This window comes from Mesoplodon mirus, assembly GCF_964341445.2.
Source record: "Mesoplodon mirus genome assembly, chromosome: 12".
Lineage (NCBI taxonomy): Eukaryota > Metazoa > Chordata > Mammalia > Artiodactyla > Ziphiidae > Mesoplodon > Mesoplodon mirus.
In genome coordinates this window covers 104,132,959-104,149,778 of record NC_138988.1, presented here as the reverse complement: position 1 = coordinate 104,149,778, position 16,820 = coordinate 104,132,959, and the positions used below count along the sequence as shown (strand labels likewise).

Below are 16,820 nucleotides of genomic sequence, written 5' to 3'. Positions count from 1 at the left end.
AACCTGAAAGAAGTGGAGTGTGGTGATTTAATTAGGGAAATGCCAGAAACAAGGCACTTTGACTTAAGAGCGCTGACCTGCTAATGGATGGGCCTGGACAAGTTTGGGGACAAGAGCCAGACACTCCAAAAGGAGCAAACGTGGCCTGAAAGGAGTGAGGTCCACTCACCCCTCACCCCTCACCCCCACCGCCCGCCACGCCAGCACGTCCATCACCCTCTCTCTCGGAAGCAGCACAGGGAAGCTGCTCCTGCTGGGCTTCCTGGGCTCAAGTCCAGCGCTACTACTCACTAGCTGTGTGACCTCTGGCAAAATACTCAACCTCTCTGTGCCTCAGTTTCCTCATCTGCAAATAGGGATAATTACAGTACCTTGCACAGAAATGCTGTGGAAAGATTTAAGTTAATATCAATACACTTCTAATATTGATATTAGAAGCTTGCTTTTCCTGTAAAAGTCCAAATAGTCAATATTTTAGACTTTGCAGGTCACAATAAATCACTTCTAGTGCTTATTAAACACACAATGTTCGGGGTTCCTTCCAAGATCTACTGGATCAGAATCTCTGGGTGCCGGGAGGGGCCCAGGAGTCTGGATTTTAACACCCTCCGGGTGCTCTCATGGATCTGATCTAGCTCATGCTGATGGTCCTGATAAACAGCAATTCTATGGATTTGAACTTTTCCGCTTCCTCAGAGGCCCAACCAATAGGTCCTGACAGATACAGACAACACAGCAGCTCTCTGAAGGTCCTGCTTGGGAGAGGGGGGCAGCGAAGGCCAGCGCCCCCCGGCCAGGACTGCCGGCACCAAACCGCAGGCAGGCAAGGCTGTGTGCCAGGCACGGTTCAGCCCTCAAGGTTCCCCCGAGGAGCAGGGGCACGCAAGGTCATGCCTCCCTGTGGATTTGGACTTGGCCATGTTCCTGGTCTGGCTGAGGACCGACCGTCACAGGAAGCTGGACAGCTGGCTGGGCAACGAAGGCACCAGGGGTGATGTGGGGTGACCCCCGGTCCCGGCGGGATGGGCGGCGGGTCCCCCAAGTCTGGCGGGGCTGTGGGTTTGAAGGGAACACAGGCTCACCAGGCATCACGCCTTTGATGTCGCTCTCGGGGTTCATGCGGTTCTTCTGTGTGAAGCGCAGGATCAGCTTCTTTGCCGACGCAAACTGGTGGGTGGCCAGGAGCCACCGCAGGGACTCTGGGAAGATCCTGCAAAGAGACAGGCAGCGGGTGAGGGTCTTCCCATCGGGTGAGGCGTGAAGACGCAGCTCTGTCGGGGGCTGGGAACGCCCAGCCGGGTCGGACTGGGTATCCGTCTGTGAGTGGTGGAGGCTAGCGGGTGCTCAAGACCCTCTCCTGGCCCAAGCAGACGAGAGAAGACCGTGGCCCTGGATGTTTCTGGTTTTCTCTTAGAAAGTGTAGAAGTTGCAATTTTTAAAATGAGGCAGAAAGGAGCAGTATACTCCCAGCTAGGTCAAGAAATCTGTGTATACTTTTCACCAGAATGCTGGATTACTAAAGCACGTTCCAGCAATTCATTGAAGGGCTGCTTTTGTGATATTTTGTCTCAAAAAACAAATGTTCATAGAATGATTTTAAGTTTAAAAAAAATGCCCCCCATCCTAGCAACCTGACAGGCACTTTCCGTTTTGAACATTTGGAGGCTGACTTTCCCAGGGCTCAACTGTAGAATTATTTTTGTCTTGCTGCTAACTGCCCAGAACGCCTCCCTGAGGTGGGTGATGGTTTTCAAGTGTAATTAGCAACCGACTCCTTGCTGGTTTGTTCGTGTTTAGGATGAAATCTGGTGAGGAGTCCCATCAGGAAAAAAAACAAAACCAAACTAGTGTCTTATCAACGCATTTTTTGTAATTTTACGTTTATAACGAGATTTGCAAGTCCGTCAAGGAGAACCGTGTGCCTGTCTGGAGCAGGGGGTCAGCGTGCTTTTTCTGTAAAAGTCCAAATAGTGACTATTTGAGACTTTGCAGGTCACAAGGTCTCTTGAGAAACCAGCCACTGCCACATGCCCAGGGATGGAGGCTGTGTTCCCTCAGGACTTGATTTTGAAGCAGGTGGCACCCCTGAGTGGGAGAAGCAAAAGCTGGAAGTCAAGGTTGGGGATGACAGCATAGCCTCTGTGGGCCCAGCGCTCCAGGCGTCCCTGTGTTTCATGTCAGTAACAGAGTGTCAAGGAATCATGACTGATGCTGATAAGAAGTCATCTTTGCTACTACCCAACACCTGCCCTACCAGCTCTGGGGAGCCTCTAATCGAAGTAAGCCAGAAGCTGCAAAAGCTATCAGTGGTAAATTTTTATTTCAGAGTCACATCACTAATGATGTAACGGCTGTCACTCCCTTACCTGTTTGAACAAAAAATCAAGTTTCTAAATGTTCATTATGTATTTTATAGAAACAGCTGACTTCAGTGGTACAGGGATGGTCTGATCAGAGTGTTCATCTACGCTGGGAGACCTGGGTTGTCACCAAGAGTCAAAAAGCCACCATCCCACGTGGCTGCACAAAGGTGCAGGTGAGCTGGGGGCCCACCCTGGTGAGGTGCGGCCGGAGCAGTAAGACGGGCTCAGAAAGTCTCATGTCTTTTCGCCCAGGAGCCCATATTGGAAAGCTGATAAAACACAGGTTTCAAACTGTAAGCACTGATTTTTTTTTTAAAGTTTTTAAAGTTAATGTTTGCTTTACTAGCCTCTAGTTTTTACAAATTAATTTTGAATATAATTCAAGCAAACAGAAACACTCAGAATATAACATAACAGACATCAATATTATATAGATATTAACATCTTGCCATATTTTATCAGATCTTTTCTTTATAATGAAATAACCTAACACAAATGCCCACCCCTATAGCTCTCACCTACGTTATCTCCATCCATCTTTCTGATTTATTTGGGTTTAGTGTCACTTTCTCATTTCTTAAGACAGACACATAGATCATTACTTTAATTCTTCTTTTCTAATATATGCATTTCAGACTTCAAAATTTCACCTAAGTATCACTTTAGCAACATTTCACACGTTTTGGTAAGTAGTTCTTGCTGTGATTTGATTATAAATATTTTGATTTCTATCAGGATTTTTCCTTACCTATGATAGCCAGTTAGACAGACAGACATATCTCATATATATACATAACATTTCCAAACATACCGGTTTTGAGAGGGGGGTAGTGGCGGGGTTGCAATCTTGTTTCATTGACTTTTAATTTTATTTAGTCATTTTGAGAAAACACAGTCTGTGTTACTGCAAACTGGTACAACCAGAATCCTGGATCCAAGAGGAGGAAGGAGGAGGAGAGGAGAGAGGCAGGGCCCCGGGCGGGGAGGACCTGAGGTTACGGAGGGGCAGCCCTCGGACCGGAATGAACCCGAGTAAAGAAGCAGGGCTCTCCCCGGGGACCTGGGCACAGGGACCAGGAGGGCTCTGCTAGCCACACGTCCCGTCTCTGGTGGCGGACAGCATTGCAGGCCGCTTCCTCCACGCCTGCCTGGCCTACACTCACCCTTCTACACATTTCCCATGAATTTACGTCTTTCCAGCTCATTATGTTGTAGTAACATTATCCCCACCTCACAGATGGGGAAACTCAGGCAAAGCACTCAAGGATGTGTTCCAGATTCCAGGGCGGTGAAATGCAGAGCTGGATTTGACCCCAGGCAGTCTGACTCAGGACCCCACATCCTTAACCCTGGGGGATGCAGCAAAGAAACCAACCCCACGTGCGGAGACTTCGCTCCCATGACTGGGGTTTGGGAGATACCGTTCCAGCGCCACCTCCTCAGCCCTTCCAGATACCACGGTGCCCTCTGGGTATTTAAACCTGCTGCAAAGTCATAAAGAACTCACTGAACTGTCAGCCTGTGAGAAAGCCCAGAGATGGCGGTTCTAGCTTGGATAATGTGCAGTGTGGCCACATTACAGGAATTTAACGAAATGTCTGCTGACAGGCACATAATGTAGTAACACCATGAAAACTAAAAAACTGGCCAGTGGCCCAGGATCTGGCAGGAGTGTAGCTGAGCCTCAGAAATACCCAACATTTTCAACAAAAATAAAGGAGCACGGTAGGCAGCTGGAGCCCACGTCTGCTGGTGGACCCTCACGTGTGGATACTAAGAAAAAGCGACCTTGAGGATGACCTCTGCGAACACAGTAATGTGCATAAAAGCCACAGCGGCACCTCTAGGAGGGAGCTTTGCCGTTGCTGCCAGAAGGGACGATGGCTACGGGGACAGGCAGTGGTCCCCGGAGTGGGTGGAGAGACAGGAGTGTTTGAAAGCTGGAAGTATCTGGTCCTCTCAAGCGCACTGTGTGGCAGAACTGTTATCACCCCTCTTCCACAGATGGGAAAACGGAGGCACAGCAGGTTCAAGTACGTTGCCCGGATTATGCAGCTATTAAAGGGGCAGAGCTGGACTTGAACTCGGGAGACTTTCAGGCTGTGATCCGTCCAAGCCAGGGGTTCAGTGGCTCCAGGGCTCCTGCGGGAGGATGTGGGCAAAACCAAAAGTCTCTTCTCGTCCAGTTCAAGTCCTAAGCCCCTGGAGGGAAGCGAGGGGCCCAGGAAGGGCAAACGCAGAGCCCTGGGCAGAAGTCCCATCCCCTCCCTGAGGATGGTCACAGGTTGATGGACCTCTCGCCCCAAGGCACGTGGTCCTGAGGCCTCCGAAATACACTCAGGATGGTTAGAAGGTCCAGGATCCCTCATTCACAATTCCAGAATCCAGAAGATTCTGAAATCTAAAACCTCTTCATTTAACTCACTTGGGAAAAGACCTGAACTCCCTGAGGCAGAACGGGACCTACTGGGTATGAGCGTCAGCCTCGGGCATCGCTCCCCTGAGATGCAGACACTTCCTTGCAGAAGTGTGAGCATCCGGTGGACACGTCAGCATCCCCACGGGTGGTGGCGGGGCTGCAGGTGGACGGTGCCACCCCTGCCTTGCCCTTGTCACCTGCCACATCTTCCCGGCAGCAGGCATGAGTCACAGGTGAGGAAGCTGTGCTTAAAGACTTCAGCCACGAAGTTAATTTTTAATTAAGCAAATCACAGATAAACCCATTCTCTACTTAAAAACTAAACTATTCCAGAGAACTCCGCCCCCCTCCGCCGCCCTCCTGCCCCAGTCCTGGCGCCCCTGCAGTGCCCTCCCCGCCCGAGCTGACCCCTGCCCTGTGGGTGCGCACCCTTCCAGCCACTGGCGCCCCCTCATCTCAAGTGCTCCCTCTGCTGCCACACTGCCCCCACCTTCAGTGGAAAATGCCAGCTACGCTCTCCGGAATCCCCTCCCTTCCACATGGGCACACAACTGCCCCCGGGGTGGTCCGGAGACCGTCACCCCAGGGGTGTGCACGGTGGTGTCCACCCCAAGATCCTGGGAGGAAGCCACGCTCACATCCTACCTGTGCACTGGGGACACCAACGCAGGTCAGTCCTACCTGGGCCACCTCGTTTCCCAGTGCATCCCGAGAACATCCAAACTCCGCCTGGATCTACGGGCCATGAACCCCGTGGCCTCACTTATTCCACGAAAGCCAAGAACCAGAAATTTAAGGAAGAGGCTTTGACTGAGCGCCAGGGAGGTTACAGAGGACGCACTGCAAACCCAGGCTTTCTTCAGAGGAGAACCCCCAGGCGGCGATGGGGGTCAGGGAGGCGGTGAGGGGCAGAGAGGCTGGGCGGGGGCAGCAGGAAACCCCCAACTGGGAAGGCACGGGCTTCCCGACCTTGCCCGGGGGCACCAGACTGCGCCCCACACCACAGACCCTGCTGCAGGATCACACTTCTGCAGCACACGCGTGTCTGCTGACATGATGAAAACCCTTGAATCACTCACAGAAGAAGGCAGAGTCACACATCTGAACTTGAAGCCCGAGGGGGTCTCTGATTTGCACTTAGCCTTTCCCCGGTGGCACTGATTCATAGGTCTGGGACCTGGCCTTTGAATCTCTAGAGCAGCGTCACTTTTCCCACTTCAGGCTTACAGCACTACTTAAAAAGCAGGAAAAAATATTTTAGAAAGATGCCCACCCTAAACAGCTACAATAAAGTATCGATTCTTAAAGAATTATATGGAAAATTTATTTACGTGGAACTACTTTTTCAATGGTACCAATGTAAATGATGTTACTGTATCAAGAGAGAAAGCTTTCCCTGTTTCCTTTTTTTTTCTTTAAAGGAAGAACCTTTCTTTAAAATAATTATTTTTGGCTGCGTTGGGTCTTTGCTGTGTGCGGTCTTTCTCTAGTTGCAGCGAGCGGGGGCTACTCTTTGTTGTGGTGCACGGGCTTCTCATTGCGGTGGCTTCTCTTGCTGCGGAGCATGGACTCTAGGCGCACGGGCTCAGTAGTTGTGGCATGTGGGCTCAGTAGTTGTGGCTTGCGGGCTCTAGAGCACAGGCTCAGTAGTTGTGGCACATGGGCTTAGTTGCTCCGCGGCATGTGGGATCTTCCCGGACCAGGGCTCGAACTCGTGTCCCCTGCATCGGCAGGCGGATTTCTCACCACTGTGCCACCAGGGAAGTCCTTTCCCTGTTTTCTGATCGATGCCCTTGGGTTGTTCCTCCAAGCTGAGCAGAAGAAGCCATTCCAACAGGAGGACCCTGCCGGCTTCCCCTCTTGAGGCCTCTGATTCACCACATGCTTTTCAGACCTCGACGCTTTATGATTTAATAGTCATGTGTTGCTTCTCATCTGCTTTCCCATCTTTGTCTTCCTTCCTGCCTCTTCTGTTACCTGGCTCTGTCTCAAGTGCGTCTGACCTGCATTCCTGGATCTGTTTTACCTGCATTGTATGGTCTCTCCGAAGAATCAGAAATTAAAATGCGATACTGTGATCCTTTCATAATACTATGAAGTTGGTATTCTTTCCTTAACATTTAACAATAAAAGCAAGTATTCCTTCTACCCCACTGCAGGACCTGACTCAGACGACGATTCCACGCAGGCTGCCTGCCAGCTAACCCATGCAACACCCGCGCTTGGCAATGCTCTACAGTCAAAGTATGTCTCTCTTCAAATCACCGAACTGGAACATTTACTCACAAAGAAAATATGGACAGGAAGTAAGGCTAACTGCTAACGCTCTTTGAAATTAATTTTACCCTCAAGTTGTTTTGTCTGTGTTTCTGATGTAGTTAGTTTTGGGTGACACACCTGTCGACAGGTATGCTCTCGTACTGGTGATGACATCACAGTACGCGTGGGATAAATGTGTACTGAACATGAGCAGCCCGCCGGGGGGAAAACATGTAAATTAGTAAATGCCTGACAGGGAGGGGCTTCTATCAAACAGGTTAGAAAACACAGAGGGAAGCACGTAAGTGAAGTTCGAGGAGCACAGCCATGAAAGGCTTTGCAGAGATGACGTTTCCCTGAACGTGTGTGTGGAAAGAGTCTTAGGCAGTTGTTCTAAGGGTGCTTTGAGTTACAGAGGTGATTCTAGCTGTTAATGCTTTGGGGTGTTACCAAGTATCAAACTTAGGACATTCCATAAGGATTTTCAAAATGAAAAAATTCAGAGACTAGAATTGAATTAAACACCAGTTGGGGGAATATCCTCAGTTTCTGATTCAAAGCTCTTACAAAAATATACACTTGGTTCTGGAAGATAAGCTTTCAGTCGAATTTTCTTTTTAAACTTTAGTTTTGTTTGGTGTTAAAAAAAAAAGGTAAGTAGTTTCAGTTCAGGGTAGAGCAAATGGATATGAATTAGCTCTTTAAAAAAGCCAAGTTCATGACTTGAGTTAAATTTAGTAAATTAGGGAGAAGGGACAAGTATGAAATTAAAGAAAATTTGGCTCTTAGGATGGTTAAACCCTAAAGTCTTCCTAAGGCAAATCAACTCTTCCTGTAAATCTTGGTAGAACAAGGAATACTTTCATAATTAAATGGCCACTGCACTAGCTTATCTGTCACATAAATCTGGAACACTGCACCTCTTGTTTTTCAAAACGATACATGCCTAAGCTCTAGAGTTCTTCCACTACAGCAAAATTGTGGAGGGACTGTATCAGGAGGCCGGTTTATAGACCAGTTTCGTGACCTTGGGCAAGTCACCTAAACCTCCGGGCTTGTTTCCCCATCTGTAGCATGGGGTGGGAGTGGGGTGTGTGGAGTCACACCAAGGCCTCCCCCCAGCTCCAACATTCTCTCCCTAGTTTATTTCAAGGGGCTGATGGTAACTGTGACCCCTTCTGAAAGTTAAAAAGGATGCTGCTCACGCAACAAGTGCACTTGAATCAATACCCTAATGCTGCTCTAGGCGGTGCCAGGACGAGTGGAGCTGCCTTTTAAAGGCCAAGCAACTCGGAACGTACAGCAGTGTGTAACGGCTGAGATCAAGTTAAAATGTTCCTCAGTTCCCACTAGAAACGGGAACGCTTGGAATTCATCTGGCTTGGTTTTTTCCACTTTCTCTCTCCTTCGACTCTCTTCCTTCTGCTTCTTTTACTAACTTATCCACGTGCACAATGATCAGGCTGAAGACAGCGTAGGGCACACAGGGCATTTAAAACATAATACGGTAGGGGAATTAATTGGCATTTTTGCAAATGATAAAAATAACATAAGATGTTGAAAAACAATTCGAGGAGGTAAGTGGGCAGAAGGAACCGAAGCTTTGTGTGGTTCTGCTTCCAATTGGAATTTTGTCATCACCTCTGAATCAGCAACCGGTTACAGGGGGCTCCACAGACCATCCCCGTTGGCCCAGCCTCCCCCCTACCTGGCTGCAGTCTCGTCCTGACAGGATGATAACTGAGGCCACAAATGCCACTCACCATCGGGGGGCCCCTGCTGGTTCTGCCCTGACCTCAGACCCGGCTCTGGAACCTGGCCCCTCTCTCTCTATCCGTCCACATGGACTTTTGCCAGCTGCCAGCCGGGCAAACACTTGGCAGCTCTCACTGGACACCTGCCTGTCACCAGAGGGCCATTTCCCCCATTTCTGCCAGCGGCCAACAGCTCGACCTCACTGCTCCCAGCGCACGCACACGCGCACGCACACTTGAACACACAGGCTCGCACGCACGCGGCCTGAACCCTGCCTGGTCTCGAGGCTCAGAGATCCTCAAGCTGGCCTTAAGCGACCCCCAGCCTCCTAGGGGTGGGCAGGGGAGTGGGATGGAACATTGGAACACGTGCCAGGCACGGGGTCCGCGTGGACCACGGTGTGGCTCTGGGGTCAGTGATGCTGGCCTTCAGAGCGGAGGCCAGACCCTGTGGTAGCGCCTCTCTCCACATCTACTTGGAAACATTTAGTTGACTGCAGGGATTCCTAGTATTTTACATAATCTCTGCCCACTCATAAGGCAAAAATGGGGTTGCCTCTGGCCTGAGGGCTCCTGAAAATTCCACACCATGAGCAAATCCCTCAAGCGCCAATTTAGAGAACATTTTGATCTCACTTTTTTTTTTTTTTGCGGTACACGGGCCTCTCACTGTTGTGGCCTCTCCCGTTGCGGAGCACAGGCTCCGGACGCGCAGGCTCAGCGGCCATGGCTCACCGGCCCAGCCGCTCTGTGGCACGTGGAATCTTCCCGGACCGGGGCACGAACCCGCGTCCCCTGCATCGGCAGGCGGACTCTCAACCACTGCGCCACCAGGGAAGCCCTGATCTCACTTTTAATTGCTCATCCTATGCTTATGACTGACATACGGGCTATCATTTTTATGTCTGTTTGCCTTTGTCAGTATTACCTCGTTTTCCCCCATCTAGATAATTTGTAGACAAACAGGATTTGGCTAAAAAAATTTTTTTTGCTCTAAGTTTCCTGAAACCCTCTCCCAAATGAACTATCTGATAACCTGTACAAATAATGACTGCAGATTCATTCAAGCTCCCAGAGGCTACATGCCTTTTATCACTCACTTCTCAATTCTTCCGCTTCCTGGAAGGAAAACATCGTCCTGTGAGGCTTAACCTTTGGTGATGGTGTAACTGATTCCAGTCTCCCTCCTGGTGTGCGGGGCGCCCCGAGGCCCTTGTTTTGCCTGTTTGCATAGTGTTATTTTGACCCCCTATTGAAACAAAACTGTTTTTGATGGAGGAAGGTGTTTTGTCCCTCAAGTGTATAGGCAAGAGAAAAAGGCCGGCAGCCGCGGGGACGCATGTACATACTCATATCCTCATGCTGGCTCTGGAGTGGCCTACCTACCGGCTTTGACCTCGGACCAGTGCTGGTACCAATCTCTGTGCCTTGATTTCTCCATGCGCCATGGAACCTCCTCCAGAGGGTCTGACTCAGAGCAAACCCTCAAGAAACGTTAAAAATTAGTCTTATTTTGGCCAGAATATTTCTGATGCTATTTAAAAGAGCCAAGTAATATTTAGGCGCGCTTATCTATTGGAATTGTTAGTAGTTTTTTTTTCTGGATATTTATCTAACACGAGGCCCTTTAAATGTTTTATTGGCTTGGCCAAAAAGTTCATTTGGGTTTTTCCATAACATCTTAGAAAAAAACCGAACGAACTTTTTGGCCAACCCAATACAATGGCTTGTTTCTTGAAATTTTTAAAAATTAAGATCGCTTTTAGCACATAGCTTTTTCCCGAGGGTTTTAATTGTTTCTCCTCTACCAGTGAGTCCCGAGGTCAGCCCGCTCGAACATCCTGGGTTTCAAGGTTTATCTTCCATTTGAGGAATGGACACTGTTGCTTATTCTCCAATGTTACCAGCGCAGCTTGATCTTTCTCTTCCTCATTATTCCCACAGCGTTCATATTCTTCTTCTCGTTCTCCCGAACGTTTCCCACGATCACGCTGACCGCCAACAGCACTCGGTTAATAATTCAGCATCTTCACACGTTTTGAAACTTCGAGGCAGTTCACGCAACACACACATCAGGTGAGTCTCAGGTGAGACCCTGTCCTACCCAGGGACTTGGCTGGAAGTCTGGGGAGTGTGAAGGAAAACCGCACCCAGGCTCCCTGCAGGGGTGAGGGACACACAGGTTCTAGGACAGGTAAGCAAGGTGGGACCTTTCCCTCCCAGCAACTTCCATCACGGGCCACAGCTGAAGACTCCCAGACGCACACGCACGTGGGTTTATGTTCTCACGGTGCAGACAGAAGTCACTGGATTCAGTACTGAGGGTTTTTTGTCTTCGTCTGTTAGTTCCAGGAATGCCTATGACTTCTGCCGCCTGAGATGACTCACGGTGGATCTGGACTGGGCAGCTAGGTCCCGTGTGGCACCTCACAGACCCTCAAGGACGGCAACTGTTTCACGTCCTTGCAGAACCAAGAACCGCTTCTTTAAGAAGGGTGTGTCACCCCAGCCAACCCGCATCTCCTTTCACTCTTGACAACATCTTTCACTTTACTGGAAGTGGACCAGGTCCCATATCCCATAAGCAGATACCTGGCTTTTCCTTCTCACTGGGCAGCCTGGTGTACAGCAGCGTTCTGGGATTTGAGCCATCATCAGCACCCCCGGAGGGCTTCTTAAGCGACCCGCAGACACTGTGGCTCGGTCAGCCTGGGGTGGGGTCTGAGCACTGGCGTTGCTAACAGTTCCCAGGTGGTGGTGGTGACGCTGGCCCAGTGGCCACGCTCTGAGAACCACTGACGTTCAGAAACCAGTTTTTAATGACTCGCCACACTTGTGAGTGTCTTTGGTGCAGCTTTTTGATGTCCTGGTTTCCCCAGCTAAAACCAGGAATAATCCCACCAACCACCATCTTGTACCTAATCTGAAAATATCAGGTTAATGCAGCCTCGCACATAGAAACCTGCAGCTGATCTCGGGAAAAGCGTGTCCTGAAAACTTTAAGATGTGTTCAAACTGCCATGCCTGACGGTGCGCCTGCCTCGAAGGAGGCACGTGAGGTTGCCCTCCCTGGTGAGCTGCTCCACCAGGCAGGGGCCTGGGCACCCGACACCCGGCAGACGCCACCTGGGAAGAGGCCTCGCTGCCTTCGTGTCATGACCGTGCCCAGCACATGCCAGGTCCAAAGCAGACGTGCAGGTGCTCGTTCTCACAGACCATCACAGGTACTCGGCACCAACAAGTGATGCTCTAAGGCAGGTGACTGCACGCACCAGCATTTTGGGAGAGTGGCCGGAACATCTCCAGCATGGCCCGGAACGCCTCTTCCCGGGGTGCCCTCCCAAACGCTACAGGCAGATGCCATGTGGGTGGCCCCCTCCACCTCCTCTTCCCCCGTCTCACTCCTCAACAGCGACTTCCACCCAGGAAAGCCGAGGTCACGTCTTCCGTGTACACCTTCCTGATCGCCCACCCTGCAGTTTTCCTGATGCTCTCACTGGACACACGCCTGGACCCCCGAATACAGCCCGAATGTAGGCTGTGCCCATGGGGCTCCGGGCTGCGGGAGGCCCTCTGGCTCCAAGCACGTGCCCTGGAGCAGGCTCGGCCCCCGAGCGACTCCTGTTGTATGCCCGGCACACTTGGAAGCTGGGCAGCCCAGCCAGCCAGCCTCTCTCCATCCTGGCATTACTGCTACCCACAGCGTGTCTAAGCAGAGCTTTTCCTGAAGTCTCCATCATTCTCGTATTCTGCATCTTGTCTTCTGTGGCCCTGGAAGAATTCTACATTTATTCCGGAAAAAAGATCAGTCAGTATGACCTCCTTCCAGGTTAGCAGTGAAACTCTGCTGCCCTTTCTCAAGTGACAGCAAATGCCCAAGCAGGAGCCAGCATTTCTGTCCGGTCCTGGGGTCTGGAGTGCACCTGCTGTGTGGGTCTAACTTCCGGCACTGGCATCTGTCAGTGGAAACACCAGCAGCTGGGATGGGGTTTACGTCCAGGCGGGAAATATTCCCAGGGCGCCCTCTGCTTCTGCTTCAGGACAAGGCACTTAAACTTGACTCTGAGAAGCCGTCTGGAGCACAGCATCCCAGCACTCAGCTTCCAAAGCTATCCCTCCACCTAAGCCCCCAGGACGACGGTAGCTCACACTTCCTGGGCAGCTCCACTTGCTGGGGCACAAGTCATCTGCACATCACACCCCCATCACCAGGCCCCGCCTGCACTCACTACCGCCCCTGCCAAGCCCCTCCAGTCCCCAGGCACCTCATACCTCTGCTGCCGCCACCTCTCCCAGCTGCTTCTCCAGCCCTAGGCTCACTTCATTCCAGAGCATTCTGTAACCCTGTCGCTGCCCTAGAGCTGTGTATTAATCATGCCTTTTTGTTTTCTGTATTTTCTGATGTTTCTGGGAGGGAGGGCTGCTCCTCCCAGAGTTAGCTAATTCCTAGAGATAGCAAACAACTTGCCCAGGGACAGCACCTTTCAGATGCAAAACCCATCCATCCCAGGCCCCCTCTTCTGTGGGTTCTGACACCCTGGCCACCGCCCACCTGCCCTCATCAGCCAGGGCCGGGTACCAGAAAACTGAGACAGCCCTACGCCCCAGATTCCACTGAAATGATTCAGACTAGCAGAGCCCAAGCCTGCTCACCTGCCTCACCCCTCCTTCTCCCCAGAAACCACAATGAAGGCTCTTGCCTACCTTCTCTCTCCCCCTCGGCCTCCCGAGACCCTGGTGCTTCCCCGTGTGCCCCCCGCCCCCATGGCGTGGGGAGGCCCCTCCTCTTGGGAACTGTCTTCTCCCCACCCCTGGATAATGACACATCCTACATTTCAACACGGGCGTGCTTTCAACCAAGTCGCTAAGCTGAGCTCTTCCCGTCGGTTCCTCCATCTCCCTCTCCAAGCCCTCCCTCAGCTCCCCGCAGACCCTTCCCTCGGGACTTCATGCTCTGTTCCCCAGCGGGTTCCACGTTTCAGAGGCCCCCAGTCTCCCATTTCGGGAGCCGGTCCAAGCCCAGGCCATTCGCCCTCTTACCCACCTGTGCCCCAGCAGATCCACAAACAAGACCTCCCAGGGCTACTTGCAGAACAGACCTGGAACCAGACCCCGTCAGGTGACTGCCATGCCCACTGGAGCGCAGGCGCCACCGTCCCCCGCAGCCAGCGCAGCATCATCACCCGCCCTGCCCTGTGGCCACTCCCACAGCAGACAGAGCGAGGCTCTCAGGGCACAGCCCTGCCCCGCTTCGACCGCTGGCGTGTTTTCAGAGGAACCTTGGCGCCCAAGGCCCCCCACGTCTGACCCACCTCTGTGTCCAAGGTCATCTTCCGCCCCAACTGGCCACTCGGGCTCTGGCCACACTGACCACCGCCTTCCTCTTCCACAAAAAGCCAAGTGGAGCCAGCTTTTGCCCTGGCTGTCACCATGTGCTGGGCATTTAGTCTCAGCCCAAGAGTCACTTCCTCAGAGACCCTGACCCCCACTTATTCCTTTTCATCCCACTGCTTTATTCCATTTCTTCCTAGTGCTGGTTATTTGAAAGCATGTTATTGGCTGACTTATGATTTACAGGCTGTGGGCCCCCCATCAGCCCATCAAGTACGTCTCAGCGGGCGAGGTCTGGTGACGTGCACGGCAGTCTCCAGAATCCCTCGTGTCTAGAACGGCATGCAGTGTGTGTAAGTGGTAACTAATTATAACAAATGAGGTGAGTTAACTTCTCTTTCCGATTGGTCTGTTTTGCAGAATTCCTGAGATGCAAACTCCCTGAAGTATAGTTTTTGCCCTTGGTAATGGGTCCCCTGGGCTCGGTGAGCTCATCCTTGGTGAGAATTCTCTTCCACGTGAGTCTCAGCTCCAGCGATTCCCCGCGGAGGTTTCATTTCTGACCCTGAGGTTCCAGCGAGCTCCCCTGGCTCTTCCGTCAGCCTTGGGGAGCAGTTGGAATTTGGAACGGAACACGTAGCCGCGTGTGGGTGTGCTGCAGACTCCAAGGCGCTGATGTCTTGAGGGTGAATCCTTCCCACCCACGGCCTGGGGCAGTTGGCCAGCTTTGGAGCTGAGGCCCTGTGCTGCGCAGAGATCTGTAATCACTGATGCTCTGAGGCCTGGCTTCGTCCCGGGGGCTCAGTTCTAAGTGCAGAAGGGGCCTGAGATCTCAGCCCCGGGCCCCGTGCAGGGGTTAACCCAGGCCCCTGGGTCCCTTTCTGGTTCAGCTGCCCTGCGGTGGCCTCTGTGTCACTCCAGCTTGAATGCTGTCCTGGGTCTTTGCCCCAGCACCCCCTTCCTGTGCTGGAGGCCAGCGTTGTGTCCGTATCTGGTTAGTGTCACCTCTTATCTGGTGTGTCTGGATGCTCCCAGCTTCCACCTGGACCAGAAGATCCCTCACCTGCACCCTTTCCTTTGTGCTCCTGACCTGACCCTGCGTCCTGGGGACTTTATGTCGTGTGCTCTGCTTTATGGCCCTGTTAACACACCTGCTCCTTAGGGCTGCTCCAAAGCACCAAGCAGGCTGCCAGGCACCCAGGGCACATACGATCAATACTTGCTCTTAAAGGAGAGAGTGACTTCCAACATTTTGTCATCAACAGCCGGTCGTGCTGGCCGCTGCAGCTCACTGCCCTCCCCAGAGGCCAGTTCATCCTGTCAAACCACAGAGCCTTCTGCGACAAATCTTCTACCGCAGCAGAGGGGAGGAAGGGTGGTCATTAGGGGGCGAGAAAGAGGGGGCACCTCAAGGGCCTTTAAAAGCCAGTGACGCCCCTGGAGCCACTCGTGACTGCAGGCAGAGGTGGGACACACCTCTTACCGCGATTCCCTCGGCTGGCCCCGGATACACCCAGGCTTCCACACTGGGAAGGCGGGGATATAGTAACAGTAAGAGCAGTAGCTGATCTCTGCAAGCGCTACCGCAGGCCGGACATGCGTCAGGGGCCTTTCGTAATAACACAAGGGACAAGTACACGGGTGGGTGGAGCAGGTCTACCCCATACTGGGGTGCCTGGTGCCTGCGGACGCTGTCCATCTGTCTGTCCACACACACGTCTCACTTACCAAAGTACCCTGGGTGCCCTTTTCACCATAAAGTCATATTTTTGCATTTGTGTGTTTCAAAGAATTATTTTTTATGTTTTACAATGGATTTAAATAAATGAACATTTTTATCTTGCCTAACACTAAACCTTGATATATTTTTAAAATTTAAAATAAAAAAAATAAAATAAACAAAACCCCTAATGCCTTCCCACATGGGCCAGGCCCCCAGACCTGCTCCAGGAAACCCTTCTCTGCCTTTTCTCTCTGTCAGGTTTCCTCCTACCTGGGACAGGTGGGAGCAGAGCCTGGGCTGAGCCTCAAGGCCTGGAGGTGATGGAGACAACGTTGCCTATCCTCACAGGTGTGTGAGTCTCCAAGAGGCTGTGTCTCCAGGGGCCGGCAGACAGCACCACTGCCCTTGGGCGCAGTGGAGCCCAGGAAGCCAGAGGAGTGGGGTCGGGGGATTCCTGACTGCAGAGCGGGAGACAGCACAACTCCGGGCTCAAGGGTCAGTTGGGTGTCCTCAGCTTTGTCATCTCTACAATGGGGCCATGAAATGCGCAGACTGAATGATCTACTATTAATACAGTGCTTGTCATTTGCCTCTGGCACAAACACGATACAAACAAGTGTTAAATAAGGAAATGTCCTGAAATTCCAAACCAAGCAAAGCCCAGCTCTGGACGCAGCAAGGGGAGGACCAGGAAGAGCCTCCTTAGGGATATAAGGACGGGCTGCCCACTCCATCCTGCTTTGGGGAACGACTTCGTTCTTTGCCTCTTAAGACCCTGCAGGAAAGAGCAGGATGTCCCAAAACACGCAGGCTCCTGTGGAACGGGTGCCCTCCAGCCTCGGGCGGGGGACGCTTTTCCTGGCAGGTGGCCTTTTTCTCATCTCTCCTTGAAGCCTCCCCACCACTGCCGAGGCTCTGAGGACACTGTGAGTGAGAACCCGGCTCTTGAGGAAAAGACACCTGAGTCTGGC

At 52.0% G+C, this 16,820-nt stretch overlaps 1 protein-coding gene across 2 annotated transcripts in view; it reads right to left on the bottom strand.

The window, feature by feature from the left end:
- SLC22A23 (solute carrier family 22 member 23) overlaps nucleotides 1–16,820 on the bottom strand; it is a 148,683-nt gene that overhangs the window by 25,228 nt on the left and 106,635 nt on the right. For both annotated transcript variants that reach the window (XM_082637658.1, XM_082637659.1), the window contains exon 5: nucleotides 1,083–1,210. In XM_082637658.1, coding sequence (XP_082493784.1) covers nucleotides 1,083–1,210 — 128 coding nt within the window. The remainder of the gene's footprint in view (nucleotides 1–1,082; nucleotides 1,211–16,820) is intronic.